The sequence below is a fragment of the Apus apus genome, chromosome 25, assembly GCF_020740795.1.
Source record: "Apus apus isolate bApuApu2 chromosome 25, bApuApu2.pri.cur, whole genome shotgun sequence".
NCBI lineage: Eukaryota > Metazoa > Chordata > Aves > Apodiformes > Apodidae > Apus > Apus apus.
Window position 1 is genome coordinate 3,631,886 of NC_067306.1, and position 18,975 is coordinate 3,650,860.

The 18,975-nt window shown below is 42.7% G+C and overlaps 1 protein-coding gene across 7 annotated transcripts in view; it reads right to left on the reverse strand.

Moving 5' to 3' along the window:
- Positions 1 to 18,975, reverse strand: part of TANC2 (tetratricopeptide repeat, ankyrin repeat and coiled-coil containing 2) — a 231,370-nt gene that overhangs the window by 121,657 nt on the left and 90,738 nt on the right. For 6 of the 7 annotated variants that reach the window (XM_051640273.1, XM_051640277.1, XM_051640276.1 and 3 more), the window contains one exon: positions 14,249 to 14,428. In XM_051640273.1, the coding sequence (XP_051496233.1) occupies positions 14,249 to 14,428 (180 nt within the window). The remainder of the gene's footprint in view (positions 1 to 14,248; positions 14,429 to 18,975) is intronic. The other variant, XM_051640278.1, reaches the window with a different exon arrangement.

Genomic DNA, 18,975 nt, shown 5'->3' on the forward strand with positions numbered 1-18,975 from the left:
CATTCCTGCAGGAAAGCTGTTTAAGTATTTTACAAGCAGCCATGAATGATCAAAGCCAGGCATCAACTTATATAGCCAAATTAAAAGAAAGAATTTGAACAGAAGTGACAGGGCCAAGGCCAGGACTAAGCCTGAGCTGCCTATAAACAAAATCTAAATCATTTTCCCACCATATCCTTAAGATCATACCAAGATATTGTAACCATGATAAGAAAGAAGGCTAAATTGTTAAATCCCCTCCCACTCAAAGCCCAAGTAATGCCACCTCAAAGCTCCTATGAGACTAGATCCTGCTTCACTATCCAATTCCATTGTTTATGACCAGGACTATACAGCAGACAAGCTAACAAAAGTTCATTCCTTGATAACAGCATTTAAAACACAGGCAAAAGATGTGAATAGATAAGCTGATTTTTTTTATGTCAGTCATTCATTTTTTGCTATGCTAAAACTAATCTAGTTTGTTTAGCTGATAAAGGCAGAGCTGTAATTACACTGACATGGAGGCATAATTGTTCAACTGATATGAAACTGCACTTAGGTTCCATATTTCCTTGCTGGTAGGAGCTTCACAGATCATATCCTTAAAATGAAGCTGCTTATCTTGCAAGACATGAGCCTGAATTAGCTGAACTTGCTTGTTAACACTTGAAAACCTCTATTATGCTGTGTTTACAAGGTGGTATTTTTTACCTAAGGAAATTACCACCATTCAACCACCTCTAGTTTTCAGCAGTTTATTCTTTGCTTTTAAAATTATTTATTTACTTGTAGAAGAAAATGAGCTGTTGGAACTTCCCATTTTGAGATGTGGTGACTGCTCATCAGCCTTTTCTGCTGCAGAGGAACGGGGACAAGGAAACCTGGCATGCCTAGATGTTTTAATTCCAGTATCTGATGCACGTGTGATTCTGGGTGTGAGCACAGAGGGCTAAAGCAGCCCAGACCTGCAGGCAGACACAGGAGAACAACTTTTCTCAGTGTGATGGGGTTTGAGACCCAACCATCTCTATGAGGCTTTGGTGGCATGTGTGTTCTTTGGCAGCAGTGGGACATCCCAGGGAGGACCAGCTCCCATCGAGCCCTTCAAGTGAAAGCAACAGTAACTTTGCTGGCAAGGCAGCACTACCAGCACCCATTTCTAAGCTGAAAAAGCAAGTCATGGCACACAACAAGGCCAGTGACCATTTCCTGAAATAAATACTCCAATCTGATGACTTTCCTTCAAAACCCATTTTCTCACACTTACTTCCGTGACTGAGAAGGTAAAAAGAAAAGTACAACAGGAGAGAAAAAAAACCACCTGTATTCTAAGCCCAGCTTCATCTTTGCAGAGAAAAACCTTGTAGAAATTCCAAGTTTCAATTCCCACAACCTTTAAAATGGTACCAGCCAGAGCTGCACTCTCCATCGCAGACAGGCAGGACCACAACTCCCTCTGTGGATCCCTGGGTCTAAACACCCATGCTGGCTGATGTTACAAAATACAGCCACAGGTGCCATTTATCAAGCTCCATTAGGGCCAAACAGATTTGTAAAGCAGGGAAAAAAAATAAAAGAAATACACTTTTAATATTAGTCTGTAATGCAAGAGAGATGCTCGGCCAGCTCTGACAGCTCAAGAACTGCTGGTGACACCAGGCATGGCTGCTGCTCCTCCTTCTGCTGAGTGATTTTCCTGCTCATCATGGAAATCTTAAAGTAGGGTGTTACAATGCAAGGATCAAAGACACTCTTGCTCCTCTGTAAGCTGCTGAGCATGCTGCTGTCCACAAAGGCAACTCCCAGAACAAACACTTGTCTGGGGACCTGCCTCGGAAGCTCAACCCAGCTCGCACCTGCCTCTGTTCTCTGCACCTTCAACACCCACATCCTCTCTTTCTTGCTTTATCCTTTGTCAAACTGAGTGTTTTTCCTGTCCCCACTTGAAGTTTCACTTTTTCCATCTACACCTTCTCCCTCTCCATCTGTCACAGTACCCAGTGGCTGTCCCAGCCCCTCACAATGCTGACATCTCCCAGTCAGCCCTAATCGCACCATCCCTCCTCTCCTGCTCCCCTTCCTACTGCCCATTTAGAGACTCCAAGGCAGTTCAGGAGAAGGTAGCCAGGCCAGCTGCCTCTGCAGCCCTCTTTCCAGCCCCCTAAACAGAATAGATACTTTGAAGGAATAGAAAAGATTAACAGAGACAGAAATTCAATACAAAACTCCAAAAATGCTGCTGGGACAACAGGAAAAGACCCACAGAGTCCAACAGCTCGGGGCCTTGACCCACAGCTCTTGTACCACCAACCTTCTCTACATCCACGTTGGTTGGTGCCATGTCCTGGTGCACAACTACAGCCATTCCCATTAAATCCATTATGGGAAAATCTTCAAGCTAGGAATCAAAGCCCAAAAGCTTCCCCAGCTGTCAGCAGAATCACCAGCAGGAACAACATCTCCAAAAGTAATAACCGGACAGTCAGAACATCCAGCCTCGCAGTGCTCACCTGCATTTATTTAAGGGTAGGGTTGGGATGTTTTGGAGGGGACAGCTGAATGGTTTTGTTGAAGCTAATTTTTGTTTGCCTTTAGTTCTTTACAGAATCTAACTGGTTAGTTCATAACTATGTGGTTGCGATGGAAGCTCAGGTTGGGAAGAGGTTGGATTTACCATCTTTTTGGTACAGCTCCTTCAGATTGAGATGGTTCCTAAGAGCAACAATAATGAATTAAGTGCTGGACAAGCTTATTCACCTGTTCAAACTGTTTCTAGAAATTTCAAAGCATGCCCTCAGGAAGAACTGCAGAAAGCCAAGTGCTTAGTTGTTGGGGGTTTTTCATAAAACTAAATGAAGAAGCAAATCTCTGACAAAATGTTAAGGGACTGTTTAAATTCCCTCAGAAATCATTCTCTGTAGTCATATATTCATTAAATAGAAAAGTGGACATTCTGAAATGGAAAAATAAAACCTGCAAAGAACTTAAAACCACAAACTTGTCTAAATGGGTCTTGATCTGAAAGATTCTACCACTGAACAGCAAGTAAATACTAAGTTTTGATTCCTAAAGAGGTAGAGCACACAGGAATCTGTACAAATGTGTCTCTGTTACATTTTATGGAGAAAAAACACAGAAACCCTATAAAAGAATAAAACAGGCAAACCCAAATGATGCAGAAGAGCAAACAACAGTCCCCATCTTTCACCTCTGCATGAACTAATGTGATACTCAAACATATCCTGCTGAAAACAAAAGTACATAACTAAGTCTTTGTTTCCTCAAGAGGTGAAATTTTAAAACACTGGGAGAGAACAATGTCAGGTTTAAATTAGCATCTGCCAATCCAGACCTACAAAAGCTGACCAACACATTTCCTCTGCTTAAATTGTACAGTACCTGACTGTAAAACAAAGGGCACTACAGCTTCAGAACAAACTTGACATGAAGCTGAGTTATAACTGTGATTACCACGCAATGAAATATTTATAGTGCAAAGCCACTTATTTCTGAAATCAAACTATAACTCAATGCTACATACTAAGTACTATTTTGATGCATGCATGAGAGCAGAAATTTAATCTTCTGTGTATAAACAAATCAAATGTGCAATGTTTAGATGGTTATTGCAGAGCAGTGCTGGGTATTTAGCAATCAGAAAGAATGTTTCAGCACAACAATGTATTTATACATGCACAAATGCCTTCTGTCCAAATATAAGCTTTTAACAAATATGGTACAAGATAAAACTAAGGCCATATGTTCTGTAGCAGTGATTCCTTTGCTCAGAGACAATGTGGAGTTATTCATTCTCATCCCCTTATGCAACCTGCCCTCAGATTCAGTGGGCAGCAAGAATCTGTCTCTTTTCCAGAGCAGCACCCGCAACAGCTACAGGTCCCCACTGCTCATTTCTCTTGTGCAAAACACAAAAGCTTTTAGAAATGTTCTAAAACTTCAGAAAATTTTCATTTCTCATTTCCATGCCTCTTGCCTACATACGGATACAGTATTCCCAAAGCATCTTTTCTAATTAGAGGTACAGAGGAAGGAAGGGAGAGGATAAAGAACTGGTAACTGTGTGTTTAAAAAATGCTGAAGAGCAACTGACTGTCAAGCCCTGAAGTAACAGCTGATGAGGCAATGGGCTCAGTGCAGTCTGTCAGACAGAGATCCTTCAACCACACCAACAGGAACCCTTTCAAAACCACTTGGTGAAGTAAGGCTTTAATTTTGCAACATTCAGCCAAGCTGGTACCCACCAACCCATCAGAGCCTCAGCATCTACAGGGGATGTGGTTAAACCAGCCATATTTCCAGGAATGGCATTACACAGCACCAACAGCTACTCAAAGGAAGCTACCACAGAGTAAGGAAAGAGATAGCAAGCACCAAAGCAACAGCCCAGAGTCGTGGATCCATCTCAATTCCCAGCTTTGTCTGTTTTGGGCACTGTGCAGGGCTCTGTGAGGAAAACCCAGCATGCAGCTCTGCAGGGTGTGACCCCATCATTCTACTGTACCCTGCTGAGGGAACTTGTAATCTGTGGCATCACTCCAAACTAGCAATGATACCAAGTTTTGATGAGTCTGACCAAAGCTTCCTACATTCAAGGCAACCAGATATAGGCTGCATCAGAAATGAACTTTCACAGAGGTAATGGTCAGACTTCAGACACCAACCCAATAACCCAGCGTGCTCATGCAGGACACAGGGAGAAGAGCTTCCAAAACATGTTGGCTCATTGTTATAGAAGTAGGAAAGGATTAGAAAACAAACAACATCATTGGAGATGAGGACTTAGTCCAAAAGAGAGTGTCCTGTCAAGGCCCCTCTGCTCACAGGGAGCAGCAGGATGAAGTGCACACAGCATCTTTGAGGGCTCATTCTAGGAGCAGGAGGAGGAAAGATGTATCAAAGGGAAGAGCAATGGCCTGATTTAACTCCACAGGAGCCTTCCTACACCACCTTCTCTTGCTATAGAAACCTCTTAGCTATGTCTAGAAATTAAAATTCTCACACACCAGAAGTGTAATCGTGACAGATGCTCCATTTTGTGCAGCACCAGTGTGAAATAAGGACAGATTTCTAGCTCAGAGCTTCTGAAAAGCCACGGAGGTTCAGGGCTATTTTGTTTGCCTTTTTAATGTTACCTGCAATAAACACAAACCTTTGGGGTCCCTCTTTGTTTAAGCACATAAAGAAATATCTGACATGAAAAGCTATTATCACCTTTTCCCAGCTAGAGTGCTGGGGTGACGTGTTCATCCTCAGCAAGTCTGAGCAGTTCAACAGCCTTGATGCAAAAAATAAAAATATCCTGGGGAAGAGCAAATTGCAAAGGTTCTGCAGGGCCCAGCAGGCAATCTGCCACAGCAAACAGCAGGGGAAAGGATGTGGGATTTTCTCCATATCTCTATTAGAATTTCTATGCCATCCATAGGGAAGGCAGTTGTGTATCAAAACATGACAGAATAGGGCTGGTCTTGTAAGCAGCCTTGGGGAAAATCCATGCTAAAACTGGCTAGTGACTTTCAAAAGCCAATAAATATGATAAGCCAGGTTTTCCCTCCCATTTGAAAAAGAAAATTCACATTCAAACCATCCTGCAATTAATGCAAAAGTGTCATGAGTTTGACAAGTCTCCCAACAAAAACCCCCAACACAGAATTGGGTTTAATTCAAAAAGTCACAAATAGCCATACTATTTATCTGTGTACATTTCAGGAACAGATTCAGAGCCAAAAAAAAAAAAAAAAAGAAATTTACCCATTTCACAGAGTTATGTTTGTTTAATGGAGATAAATGTACATATGTGGGTACCCACACAGACACATTCATCCACCTGTTTCATTTCTGCAAGCCCAATTGGTTTCCACTGAAGAGCACACCTGTCAAAACAAATGACAAGTCCAAAAATAATGGATGAAGCATCCCAAAAATTAGTAGTAAGAACTGACATAATGGGGGAAATAAAAATAGTCAGCATACATCTTTGTGAATGGAAGAGGAGCCTCCTTCTCCAGCAGGTTTCATTCTGGAGACACTGGGGTTTGGCACAGAGGAGTACAAGACAGGACTGAAAACACAGGTGCCAAACACACTGAAACGTTGCTTGTGTGTGTGTTTCACAGCATTTTTTAAGGGGTGAGTCAATAATTCTGACAAAACACAAGTTTTTCTACTTGTTAAGCCTCTGGATAACCATGGATTGCAATGCATAAGAAAAAAAGGGAATGGAAAATTATTTATGTCCAGAAAAAATACATAAGGCATCTTGAAAAGTCCTGAATCTAAAGGCACTTCACAGGTAACTTGGTCCTTGTCACTTCTCTGCAGCTCAGAAATGCAGGAGTGGGCCCTTCAGCCCAACCTCCCCACCTACATGAAAACCAGGAATTTCAGATCCATGTCATGCTGACAGGATGACAGTTAAAGAAAGCAGGAAAAAAAAAAAAAAGTAAGCATGCTGCAAACAGTAGGGTATAAAAATACCTTAAAAGGATCAAAGTCTGTCCTGACACCAACAATTTTAAGCACAACACCCCTCAAAAATTAGGTGCAATGTGAGCACTAGGCACTTGAATAGCTTTTCCTCACATTATACCTTGAAATTGCTTGGATATATCTCTATTTTTTTCTAGTAGCATTGAATTAAAAGTCTCACTCCCTCAGAGAGAAGCAAAAATTTCTTCCCCAGCACACAGGGGTTTAATAATCCACTCCAATCTAATTTGTGGTCATTTTGCAATATAAAAGAAAAACCTTAGCTCAGTCCCATTGTTTTAAAATGTTTAAAACAGAACATTCTTGAGATCTGTAGCATTTTTCAACTCACTCCTCAGTAGGTCTATTTTAGCAAGGCTGGAAAGTGAAATTTTTGCATTGCACATTCCCATCACATTTTGTAGGTGGAATTCTGCAGATCCCAGCAAGCAGGAGACAAACTCAGATTATGTAAAAGTATTGCAACAACAACTGATAGAAAAAGACCCCAAAAGCAGCAAAACCCTTCCCAACACTAAACACGTCCTAATGGCTTCCTTGTAAACTAGGAGCAGCAGAATCCCTTCTTCCACACTGGCTTTCTGCAGAGTTAAAGGAGACTGAGGAACATCTAAGCACGATTTGAACCCAAGTCCATGCAAGACAAATATAGTCCAAATACTCACAAGGCTTTGTTTGCTCTCCCCATCACCAGCCAGCATGCAGCCCTGCCCGCTCTGCCAATTCACAGGCACTGATGCCTTGAGAGCAGCACTTCAGCATGGACCCTCCCCTGGTCCCCACCTCTCCCTGGCTCCATCTTGCTGCTCCAACGTCAGGATGATGTTACAGGTGACACCTCCCGCTGCTGATGTCAAGCTCGGTTCCCAAAAGCACAACAACAACCATCTCCCTGTGGTGCCTCCTGCCCATCCCAAGCATCACTGCTGCATCTCCCCTGTCCCCAGGGAGCAGCTCGGAGAGGATTTCAGAGCAGCTTGATGGACACTGAGCTTTCTCTCTTCCTTAAGTCTCTCAGCATTCAAGAGCCTTTCCTTCCAGAGCGCTGCAGCAAACGTAGCCTACACGCCTCCCTTGGGGGGAAAATGAAGTATTTTTACAGTTTCTGTCTCTGGCGCAGCTGAATTTGCTCTTTTTTTCAGAGCAAACTGCTGGAAGAGCAGGTAAATAATGGCACAGAACACCGGGATGAATGATTGGCTGCTGCTCTCCTGAACATTTTGGAGTAAGGCGAAGGGCTAGCGATGCAGCCCAGGACCAGAGCTGATGAATGGTGCAGTGCTGCTGTTGTCATGGCAACCAAGAGAAAAAAAGCAGCACCATATAAGGAGTTGTGACATGGATTCTGGGAACAATTTATACTAAAAGGCTGTAAGCCCTTGGATGCTTTAAAGCTGCAGCATCCCCTTCTCCATGGCTGGGTCTAGGTTTCATTGTTCAGGCTGAAGTAGTCGGCACAAACCATCGCACGCAGGGTCGCACCAACCCAAGCCACATTTGCATTGGGAGCATTGTACCAAAACACAACAAAACAACATGATTTTGCCACTTTTTCTAATAATTGGAATTGTAAGAATTGAAATGATGAAGTAAGGAAAATGGCAGGATGCTTAACAATGGCCCAAGGTAACATCCATGTAAAAGAAGGGTACCAAGGAGAGGCACAGATCCCCCGCAGGTGAGCTCTGTCTGTCTGTCTGGGAGCAAGGCTGAGATGAACCAAACTGCAGCACCATCAGGTGGCTGAGAGCCTGAGCAGCAGTGCCACCAACCAGAGATCCAGCCACTCCTCCCAGAAACAGGAAAATATCCCCAAATTAACCTGTAAACCAGGCGCTGTTGTGTGAGGAAGGCTGGTGCTGCCCCTAAAGCATCTCCAGATAAAGCAGCTCAGCGGAAGCGACTCACACACCCAGTTGTCACAGCAAGATGTAAACAAGAGCAGGGTTTGTGTACCAGGCTAACACAGCAGGGAACAAAACACCTTATTTTACACAGTCATCATCAGATGCTTCTCCCTTAAGGCACGTGCTCAAATAGACAACACACCATGATCAACAGAACTGCAACTATTTCACCAAAAGCCAACACAAAACTGGGGTGCTGAAGTCTCTGCTCGGCAATAAAATGTAAACTTTTAGAAATCCTTTCCATTTTTTAACCTCTTTTACCTGAACAAACATGTACCAACATTGCCAGCTTCTCCCCACCACACACATCCAGCATCTGCCCCCTCATCTCTCACGTCCACATCCAGCTCAGTCTGTGCATTAGCTGGAGAGAATCAGCAGTCCCAGAGGGCTGCAATTATTAATCTGGGTTTGTCACCATGAAACAAGAAACAATTAAGAGTTTTCAACTGGACAGATCTTGGCTGGTTTGATCCACGAATACAATTAGCATCAGGAATACTTAACCATTTGCTGAAAATACAGAGAAGGAAGGAATAACAATCCTCATCAGTATTCCCGAGAGATGTAAAGGAGGATGCAGAGGAAGGGGGGTGATGACAAGACGCAAGATCTCCCATTTCCCAGCACTACTAATGACATGGGTGGTGGTGGCCCAAGGGACACTGCCCATGTGTGTCCCCAGCCCAGCTGGGTCTGCAGGGTGTTGAGAACTATGACAATGGGTCCTCAGTGGTGTCACAGGGAAGAGAAAGGCTCCAGCCTGCTTGGCTGAAGGGTCCATGTCTTCTTTAGAAAGAGGATACTGTCAGTTCCCTGATCACACCTAGGAATATTGCTGCTCATTTCCATTTAGTTTGTTCTTAGGGAAAGTCTCCACATTCCCAAAGTGCAAGGGAGGAACACTCTCCCAGCAAGGGATTTGCAATGAAACTGATTCCTCAGGTCCATGTCTTCAAAGAGACCAAAGCACCTAATTAACACTGGATGCAGGAGGGATGAGGCCTTTGAGAATCCGAACCTAAACATCTAGGCCACTTTTAGAAAAACTGGATTTATTTCCTTAATTTCTTAATAATATTCTCTCCTCTTCTCTCTATGTATGGGCACTCACACACTCACGCTCTTTCTAAAAGAATCCTCAAGCTTGCAATCTGTCACTCAACAGAAAAAAAAAAGAAATAGCAAAGTACAGCAATGAATAAAATTATCCCTGCACATATAAATTTACAGCATGTCAATTAAAAATCATTCATGAGGTGCAGCACTGGGCTTTGCACAAACCTCTTTGCAAGTGGTGGGTTCCACAGCGACAGAATAAAAGCATCAGGAGTTGAGCCCTTCAGCCCAATATCTCATCTTTTAACCCAATACAACACTGTTGGTTGTAATAATACTATTTCTGGCATGGACTCAGGAAAGCACTTAGAAATATTCATGCCTGCCAGCACCCTCCTGAATGAAGGGATGTGATGCCACTGCATTATTTTCATTGCAGCCATGGCTTTCAGTCATCAACGATACACTCTTGATCTATAAAAGAATTTTTAACCCAAGGGCTTTGAAAATGGTTGCTCTCTTTGTGCAGGAAGCAGGGCAACTTTTAAGTGCTAATTTTATTCCAGACAGAAATCAAAATGGTGTCTTCTGTACACTGATCCTAGGCTGAGAGCTTTTTTTTTTCTTTCCTTCTTTTCTTTTTATGATGGATTTTTTTTTTTTCACATTACACTTGCTAATAAAGCCACTGTTGTTATAAAAAATAAATTATTAAACAGCATAAACTGATGTTGAACAGACTGATTTTAAGTATGTTCTTAGCTACTGCTAAACAATAGGTTACAGAGGCAGGAGAGGGAGAGCTGATTACTTATGCTTACTATTACTTCACCCTTTAGAGCCACAATGACCTTAGTTTTTTCTTAATCACCAGACTATTCAGCAGAGGGAAAATTGCAGCCATACTGAATATTTATCAACCTCTGAATGCAGCCAAGTCTCCACACACAGAAAACCCAGATATCAACATGTCAGCAAGTGACCTCAGCTCCTCAGGAAAGTAACTTCATGCCCTGTGAGACGTGTTCCTATGGCTTCTTACCAAAAGTGGGTGTTTTAACTTCTCTGGGGATGAAAAGCTGACTTGTTTACAAATCAGCCAGGTTATCAACTTTAAAAGATTGTATTATAAACAGATTAATAAATAGATAGGTTTCTACTAGGCAAGCTTCTCCACACCATACAGGTTTCATTCCCTTTTTTTAAGGGCTAAGCTGAAGCCCAAATTAATGCTGATGCCACTCCCTGATGCCCAGGAGAAAGGACCATCTCAGTAGCTGCTTCTCCCTCCCCATCTGAGCTGACAAACCCACCTGACTGCACAGGAAGGGACACGTGCAGCTCCAGAGTGAGCCAAGACACTTCAGCCCTCAAACTTGAAGAGCCTAAAAAGTCTTTTGCATTTATATTTTCATCTCTGAAGCAGCATATATATGGATGTTGGTCCAGTCACATTTTGTTAAAAATGGTCTTAGTAATGAAATCTTTAGTTAAATAAATATGTATGTATATTTTTGAGAAAACCAAGATTTTTGTGTAACAAATGGCACCATTCCTCTATCCAACCACTCCACAGACATGGAAATTATGACATGAATGGGTTAGTCACACACAAGTGTATATAAGGAGTGAACAGCATGAAAAGAGCCCCTACAACTGGATAATTTTTCAACAATTTTCTATGCTCTGAAGGTCGCTTTGAAAAATCCATGTGGCAACTGTCAGCTGGACAAAAGCCTCTCTTTGTAGTACTGCAGTTTCCCAGAATCACCCTCATCCCTGTTCCAAAAGGAATCACTGCTGTTATTGTGTAGGATTAACAACTGGACAGCAGAACGAGACAAAGCAGAAGAGGAAACCAGCACAGCCAGTGGGACTTGGTGAAATGTCTCCCTGCACTTACTGCTTGTTTTTATCCAAGAGCTCCCAGAGTCACACCAAGATTCTGGGACCGAGAGGCTTATCAGTCCTCCCAGATTTTCACTGGGCTACAAGGGCACTTCCAAGACTTCTCTAAAATAAGGGAGAGGTATTGAGTGAGAGTCGGGAGAAATGCATCAAAAAACAGCACAAGGCTATTTGTGAACTTGTCTTTACAAATCTAACATTAACTCCACATTTTCTTTATTTTACAGACTGTGCTGTTTTATTCATGAATAAAAATGAGGAGGGTCTGTACAAACTACAGGTGAAAAACCCCACCTTTTTATTAGATGATACAGTAATTGGTCAGCCATTCAAAATAATATCCTTCTGAGAGATTTTTTTGCTTTATAAGTCTCAGATTAGTAGTAAACAGAAGAGAGATGATAAGGAATAGTTGAAATGAGATAAATACTATGAAGAAAAGAGCAGAAAGCATTACTTTCCCAGTTCCTTTACACATTACCTTAATGAAAGCAAATAAATTCCTATAATGACTGCATGCGGATGTCAAATAAACACCTTCCTTTTACAGTATCAACAGTAAATTAAACTAATAATTTAAAAAATCATGTTAATCCACCAACGCACTGAAACACACGATGAATTCTGAGTAGATCAGGAGCTCCCCTGGAGCCGTCAAGACATGAACATGCAAAACACTGGCATGTGTTTTTCATGCTATCCTAGGGTGTACTCAGAACAGGATATTTAAAACAGATGAAAAAGGATAAGCATGCAAGTAGAAGACAGACACAGTCATCTTCCCAACCAATTTGTGTGTGTCACCCCAAAACAGACCTCCAAACAAAAGCAGGAGCCTGCATTTTTCTTAAGTACTAACAATTATCAGTGTTTTAATGATGTCATCCTACTTTGTACATCTCTCACGCAGGTCTAGATTTCATCACACAGTTTCCAGACCAACAGAGGAGTCTGCATCTTCACCAGCTGAACGTCTGCAATGTGGCTCTACAAGCTCCTGTCACTAGGGCTGGAGCAGATGTGTCTGTGAGCTGCCCAAAGCCCTGAGGTCTGCATGGCCCACCAGCCCTTGCCCTGAATCATTAGCTGCCAAACCACTGCTGGAATTCCAGGGTCTGCTCTTTTGAGGCACTAGCAGGACACTCCAACAGCATCCCTGCCAAACCCAACAAAAGCTCTCTGAGTTTGGAGCTAAATGGAAACTGGCCCTGAAAAAAGATACTTATGCATATATGGAGCTTAATCTACTATGTGAATTGCTGTGATTTTGAGAAGTGAGAAGAGGTTCATGTCTGTTGACAAACCAGAGGTCCAGAAGATGTACACCAAGGCAGTTTGCTGAGCAGGCTGGACATCACTAGAGAAATGGAGCTAGAGAAATGGAGCTGCAGTGGTGTAAGAAAAATTGCTCTTTCCATAGAGTACAGTTTAAACCCTCTGCAAATATTTCAGAGAAGAGTAATGAACTGCTCAAGTAGATGCATGAATATAACGTCACTCAGAGCTACAACAGAGGAGTATAAAACCACAGAGGATTATAGACAAAAGAAGGGGATAGAAGAGTAAAAAACAAGATAAAGACACTGGCAAGGCCTAAACTATTTGTAAAATATAATGCTTTTTGTCCTTTCCTAACTGGAAAAAGGCCTATGGAAGTGGCTGGTATTACCTGCCTCTACTAAGCCACACCAAACAAAGAAGAAAATCCCCGCAAGTAACTCGGAAACTAGAAGGAAAAGGAAGCTGGATGAATGTGAGAATCATGGGAGAGAACCCAGGAAAAGCAGGAACAAACCAGCTATACATCACAGATGGACTTAGGGCTGCAAACTGAAGGACATTAAAAATGGAAGCGCTTCAAAAAACCCCCAAAATCCACAAATCCCCACAAATCTCTCCCAGTGTCACAACATCAGCCCTCCTGAAGAACCAGCCTCTGAACTGCAGAGCTGTTCTCATTCCCACAAAGAAGCTGTTTTACACCTTCACGTTGCCAGGCAGACCTTCAGCCACATGTTAGCAGTTCTTAGTGATGGGAAACTCATGTTGAGGGCAGCTGAGTAAGGCACTGAAACTTGCTATTTAACTATTTCATGTCCTTTTTTCATATCACCTCCTGCCTGATTCTCCTGCACCTTGAGCTCAGAGCACCACGAGGCTCAGGAACTGCTTCTCCTGCCCTTTTCAATTTCTCCTTTCACCAGAGGGCAGGGAAAACAACACCAGGTAAAAGTGTCTCAGAGCTCCCTTTTGTAATAGAACAGACTATATTGGGTAAATATTGTTTTTGGAGATTTCTCTCAGTGCCAGCACAGCACACTGGCTGATCAGTGTTAAAGATGGGCACGGAGGGATGTCAGATTTTAGGCAAGAAGCAAGTTTCTCAAAACCATTACCACTCAAAATACACTGTCAGGCTTTTAAATAGATGTTAGACTCCAAGTGTTTTTGAAAATCCAACTATTTAAAAATCTCTACGTGTTCAAACCACAACCCCAGCAGATTAGAGAAACAAAACAGTTTGAAAATAGGTATGAACTATGAAAAAAACCCACTTTGCTGCTGTATTCTCTCAGCATTCAACATTTCAGCATGAAGTTCTTTCAAATTACTGTAACACTGTGCATAAACCACAGTACAAAGTGGAACTGAAACCCAGAAAACTAGAGGATTATTTGTAAAACAGAGAGATCATTCTCAGAACAGAAAGATTTCTCTGTCAGCATGAAATCCAATCCATTCCTGGTTTTGACTGAAGCAGCCATTACACCAAACAAACGAGGACTTGAACAGAGAAGCTTGTTCAAAGCCTTTTCTTACAGATTTTTTTTTTGCACCAACGGACCTTAAAAGCCCCACTGAACTTTATTTAAAGTCCTTACCAGTTAACTTCTTCACAGGTTGGAGCCGAACACTGATAGACTGATGTGTGAGTAAGGGGGAGGATGGAAGGGAGCGGGACATGCCCTCCATAATCCGAATGTGCTGCATACCTTCGGTCACTGGGAGAGGTGGGATAGCGTAGTCAGGTTCAAAAGCACAGTCGTTCTCTGTGGAGGTGCCTGGTGGGAACAGAGAAGTACAAAGGAAGTGGTTAGAATACAAGGAAGTATCCTGCTTTCATCATTCCCAGACAGAGGGACTGCCTGGCTGGGGGGAGCGGGGAAAGCTGCCTTCTCCTCTTCATCCTGCACCATCTTAGCACTTCCCTTGAAGAAATTATACCTCTTATATTATGAACAGCACAACCATGAAGAAGTTAGTGATTTTTTTTTTTTTAACATCTGACTGTCAGAGTCCTAGAGTCACCAGTTTTCAATATAATGCAGACAAAGCAGTATTTATTTTTTTTTGCATTTAGATTGTGTGTTTCTAAAAAACCCTCCAGCTGAAAGTGTGTGTGGGGAAAAGAGATATGCCAGAAATCTCATGTTCTTGAGCTACAAAGAGGGATCAGAGCAGGAGTTCCAGCTAGCTAGAAGCAGAGGAAGTGTGAGAACATTCACAAGGTTAAGGGTGTCCATATTCACAGCTAAGCTTAAGCTGCAGCTCACTGACCAGTCACAGCCTCAGATTTCTGGCCCTTGTTGAAGTGAGTCCAGAGACAACCACAAAGATGATCCAAGGGCTGGAACAGCTCTTCTCTGGAGCCAGGCTGGGAGAGTTGGGGAGAAGAGAAGGCTCCAGGGAGACCTTAGAGCACCTTCCAGTGCCTGAAGGGGCTCCAGGAAAGCTGGGGAGGGACTTGGCACAAGGGCGGGGAGGGATGGGATGAGGGGGAATGGATTAAAACTGGAAGAAGGAGATTGAGGTGAGACATGAGGAGGAAATTCTTCCCTGTGAGGGTGGTGAGACCCTGGCCCAGGTTGCCCAGGGAAGCTGTGGCTGCCCCATCCCTGGGGGTGTTGAAGGGCAGGTTGGATGGGGCTTGGAGCAACCTGGGCTGGTGGGAGGTGTCCCTGCCCATGCAGGGGGGGTGGAACTAGATGATCTTTAAGGTCTCTTCTAACCAAAACCAGTCTGGGATTCTGTGACTCTATGAGGACCTTTAGCCTAAAAAAACCTCATCCCAAAACGGAAGCCTCTGAAAGCAGCCACCACCTCCAACTCTCCCCTAACACGAAGGAACCCAGAGCCACACGAAGCCCGTTTGGGGGCCACGTTACTACAGATCCACGTGGAAGACACCAAATAACATGACAAGAGGAGATAAAACACTGAAGACATACATTGCTAATTGCAGAAATAAATATTAATGGCAAAAAAAGGGCAGGCACCCAGATGAGCTAGATTTGGGAGCTGTGAGGATCTTCCCCATTAGCTGTAGAATATGGAAATCTCTGGTCAAGAAAACTTGGTTCTCCTCCTCATCAATAAGATTAACAACCTCACACAGACAATTCATCATTCATCTGCAAAACCAACTTAAAACTGGTCACATTAATATTTCAGTACAGATAATGTAGGAAGATTACACTCCTGCCACACCTTTAAGAGATGGATTTTAGCTTTTAGTGCCTACTAATATTTTCCTCCATGAAGACACTCATGATCTTTTTTCCCTTGGACAGCTGTGGGGATCTCAGTGGCTTGCAAGAACAAGCTTAAAAGAGAAAAGCTCACTGCTAGACTGAAAGGCAGACAGACCAAAGTGGGAAGCAAAAAAGAGTAAATGTCTTAAATAGTGGTACTCTAGGAGATGATGGACTAACTCTATCCCAGACAGCAAAGGGACAATGTCACCAACACAATGTATTATTTATAACTGGAGGAAACACCCATATTGAAATAACTGTCAAAAATCTTGGCCAAGCTCCTCCAGTGTACTAAGAGGTAGGATCATTTGTGGCTAAAATCCATCCATTACTGACGCCAACTTCCAGGAACATCTCTCAGCATTTTTGTACCATTCTCTACAAGAAACCAAAACAAACACTAAAAACCTTTACACACACACACCAGTTTTGACAGTCCAAAATCCTCTTTTTCACTCTCTTGCTTGCTGAACACTTGTCACATTCACAGTGGTTAACAGAAGATAGATTCAAAGCCAAACCCTTGCAGAGGTGATTTTCTTTAACTTCCATGTAAGTCTGCTACAGTTCAATATGTTTTATTCATCAGAGACTGTCATTATTGCCACAAACCATGAGCCAGACACTGGTGTTTTTCTATTAATTCCATGCTGCTTTAATTAAGTGTGCACACCAATGCTCTAACGAGTACAGCCTTGTCAGGGGGAACAGATCACTGCTATTTTTCTGGTTTTGGTTGTTCTTGCTAAAAGATGCTGCTGCTGACAGTATCATGCCTTTGATATATATAGAGAGCCAAATATATATGTATATATAGAGGCACGTGTGTGTATATGTACAAAAAAATATTTGGCTACAGTCAGAGGAAACTAGAATTATTAGAATTACTAGAATTATTGCCTTTTCCTTAGAACCTAGAACTACTACACCTCTCCACTGCAGTTACTACCATGTCTACATGAGCAGCAGCAGCTCAGCCTTGCTTCTCAACCTGAGACCATCCAAGTGATGCTGCCATGTGCCACCCTGACCACCCACCAGCAGCTCTGCTTCATTGCAGACTCTGGGTCTGTGCTCGTGGCCATCCCCAAAGCTCTTCATCTGTCCTCTCTAGTCACACACACCAGCAGCACTTTGGTGTGTAAAGCTGCATTCCTCTCAGGTTTATTTTGTCCACAAAAGAGGTGTCTACATCAAAGCAAGTTGTCTAGAAGGACTTCTAGAAGGCAGGGAGTTTAGGATAAGATTCATCTAAAGAAAGACTTTAGGTTTCTGTTTCAGGAAGAGAAGAATTCCAGCCTGGACACCCCACTGACTCCATTCCTGACTTCTCCATGGACTACAGAGGGAGTTGAGGGCAACAGGCAGCTCCACAGCACCCACCCACACTCAGCCACTTGTGGGTCTCCCATTTGACACACATCTGAGCTACACACAACGACCACAGCTTCAGAGGTGGGAACACTGCCATTCCTCACATCTCCTTCCACCAGACCTCACACCCCACGCCACAGGGATGGGACAATGAGGTGTGCTGGGGAGACACGTGCTCTCAAGAGCAAGTGCCAGTCTTGCACACACAGGACAGAGCTGCTGCTCAGCATGGCTCCACATCCCAAGTTTGATCATCTTGCTTCTCAGTTCTTCCTGAAACAAAAGATGCAGTGGGTCTGCTGGTGCAGTTGGGCATAATTTTTCAGGGAGAGCATAATTTGATACTAAGCTGCTAATAGAGGGGGAAAAAAAACCAAACAACTTCTTCCAACTGTACACTGGCAGTTGCGATTATTGGCTCCATTTAGAGGTTCTTGATAGAAGCTGATCAAGTCCTTTGCTTTTTCCAGGGTCCTTGTGAGCTGAACACCTCTGCTGACTCTGCAAGTCTGCAAAACACCTGAGTGCCAGGAAAGGCAAACCAGCATCAGTGCCAAAACTGGCACTGGCAGAAACAAGCTATGATGTTTTTTCAGAATACATTTGGCACTAGAAATTTATATATATATATTTGCCATCATTTATTTTAGTTCTTAAAAACAAAGTTCAAATTTTCTCAGGCTAGACTTCAGAGGTTGAGGGAACTATAATAAACACCAGGCATCTTGTGCAGCTTAAGGTCTGGGAAAGACCTGAAAGTCTGTGTGCATTTAACTGGTTATTATGGTGTAAATTTGCAGTATCTTTGACCAATCTTTACGTAACCAAGGGCAACTGGGGGCAGCATCTTATATAGAAATAAAACTAATTATAACTTTGCTGAGTTTTCAGGAGTATTTTCCCTCAACAAAACCAGTGAACTCACAAAACATCCACAAATATTTCCCTGCCACAGATGTAAAAATTTCTTTCTTATCCCTGACAAACTAAACAAACACACCAACAAGGTAGTTGAAACAGTCTCCAATTTGTTTCAGTCAGAAAGAATATTTGGTTTATCAAACCTCAAACCAGGGATCATTCACGGCTGATCTGGAACTCCAAGTTTGTCAAGAAAATATATTTAAATAAAATGTTACTGCAAAGTGTGTATTTCAACTAGTCAACTATTTCTTTAAGCATTCCAAGATACTAAATGATTCTATGAATAAGGCTTTACAAACACCTGCAATACTTGGGCATCACACACAGCAACAGGGAAATTTAAACACGAGCACGACGATGACCTCACTTCAGTTGGCTGGTTTATCTAAGCATAATAAAACCCCTTACACCAATAATATTAAAAATACACATTAACATGTGCAGACAGGTAGAAACACGGACACAGAACAGGGCAAAGTTAAAGATAATATTTTTCTGGAGCCAAGACTCTTATTCCACACTGTAGAAAGCCTGCATCTACAGTCACATCCACTGATCCTAATATTTAGGAGAGAACCTTGTTTCTCCCAGGAGTTGGAAGGATTTTTTTTACCTGTTTCCCCCTCTACTCCCTCTCATGCTTAAACTTCTGGCTACTGCATTTCCTGGAGTGATACTCATGAAGGCAAACAGACATAGGCTGGTCACTCTTTGCCAAGTATTTGAAAAAAAATGCCCCATGTGCTCTGCCCCAAGCTGGTACGTTTCCACAGCAG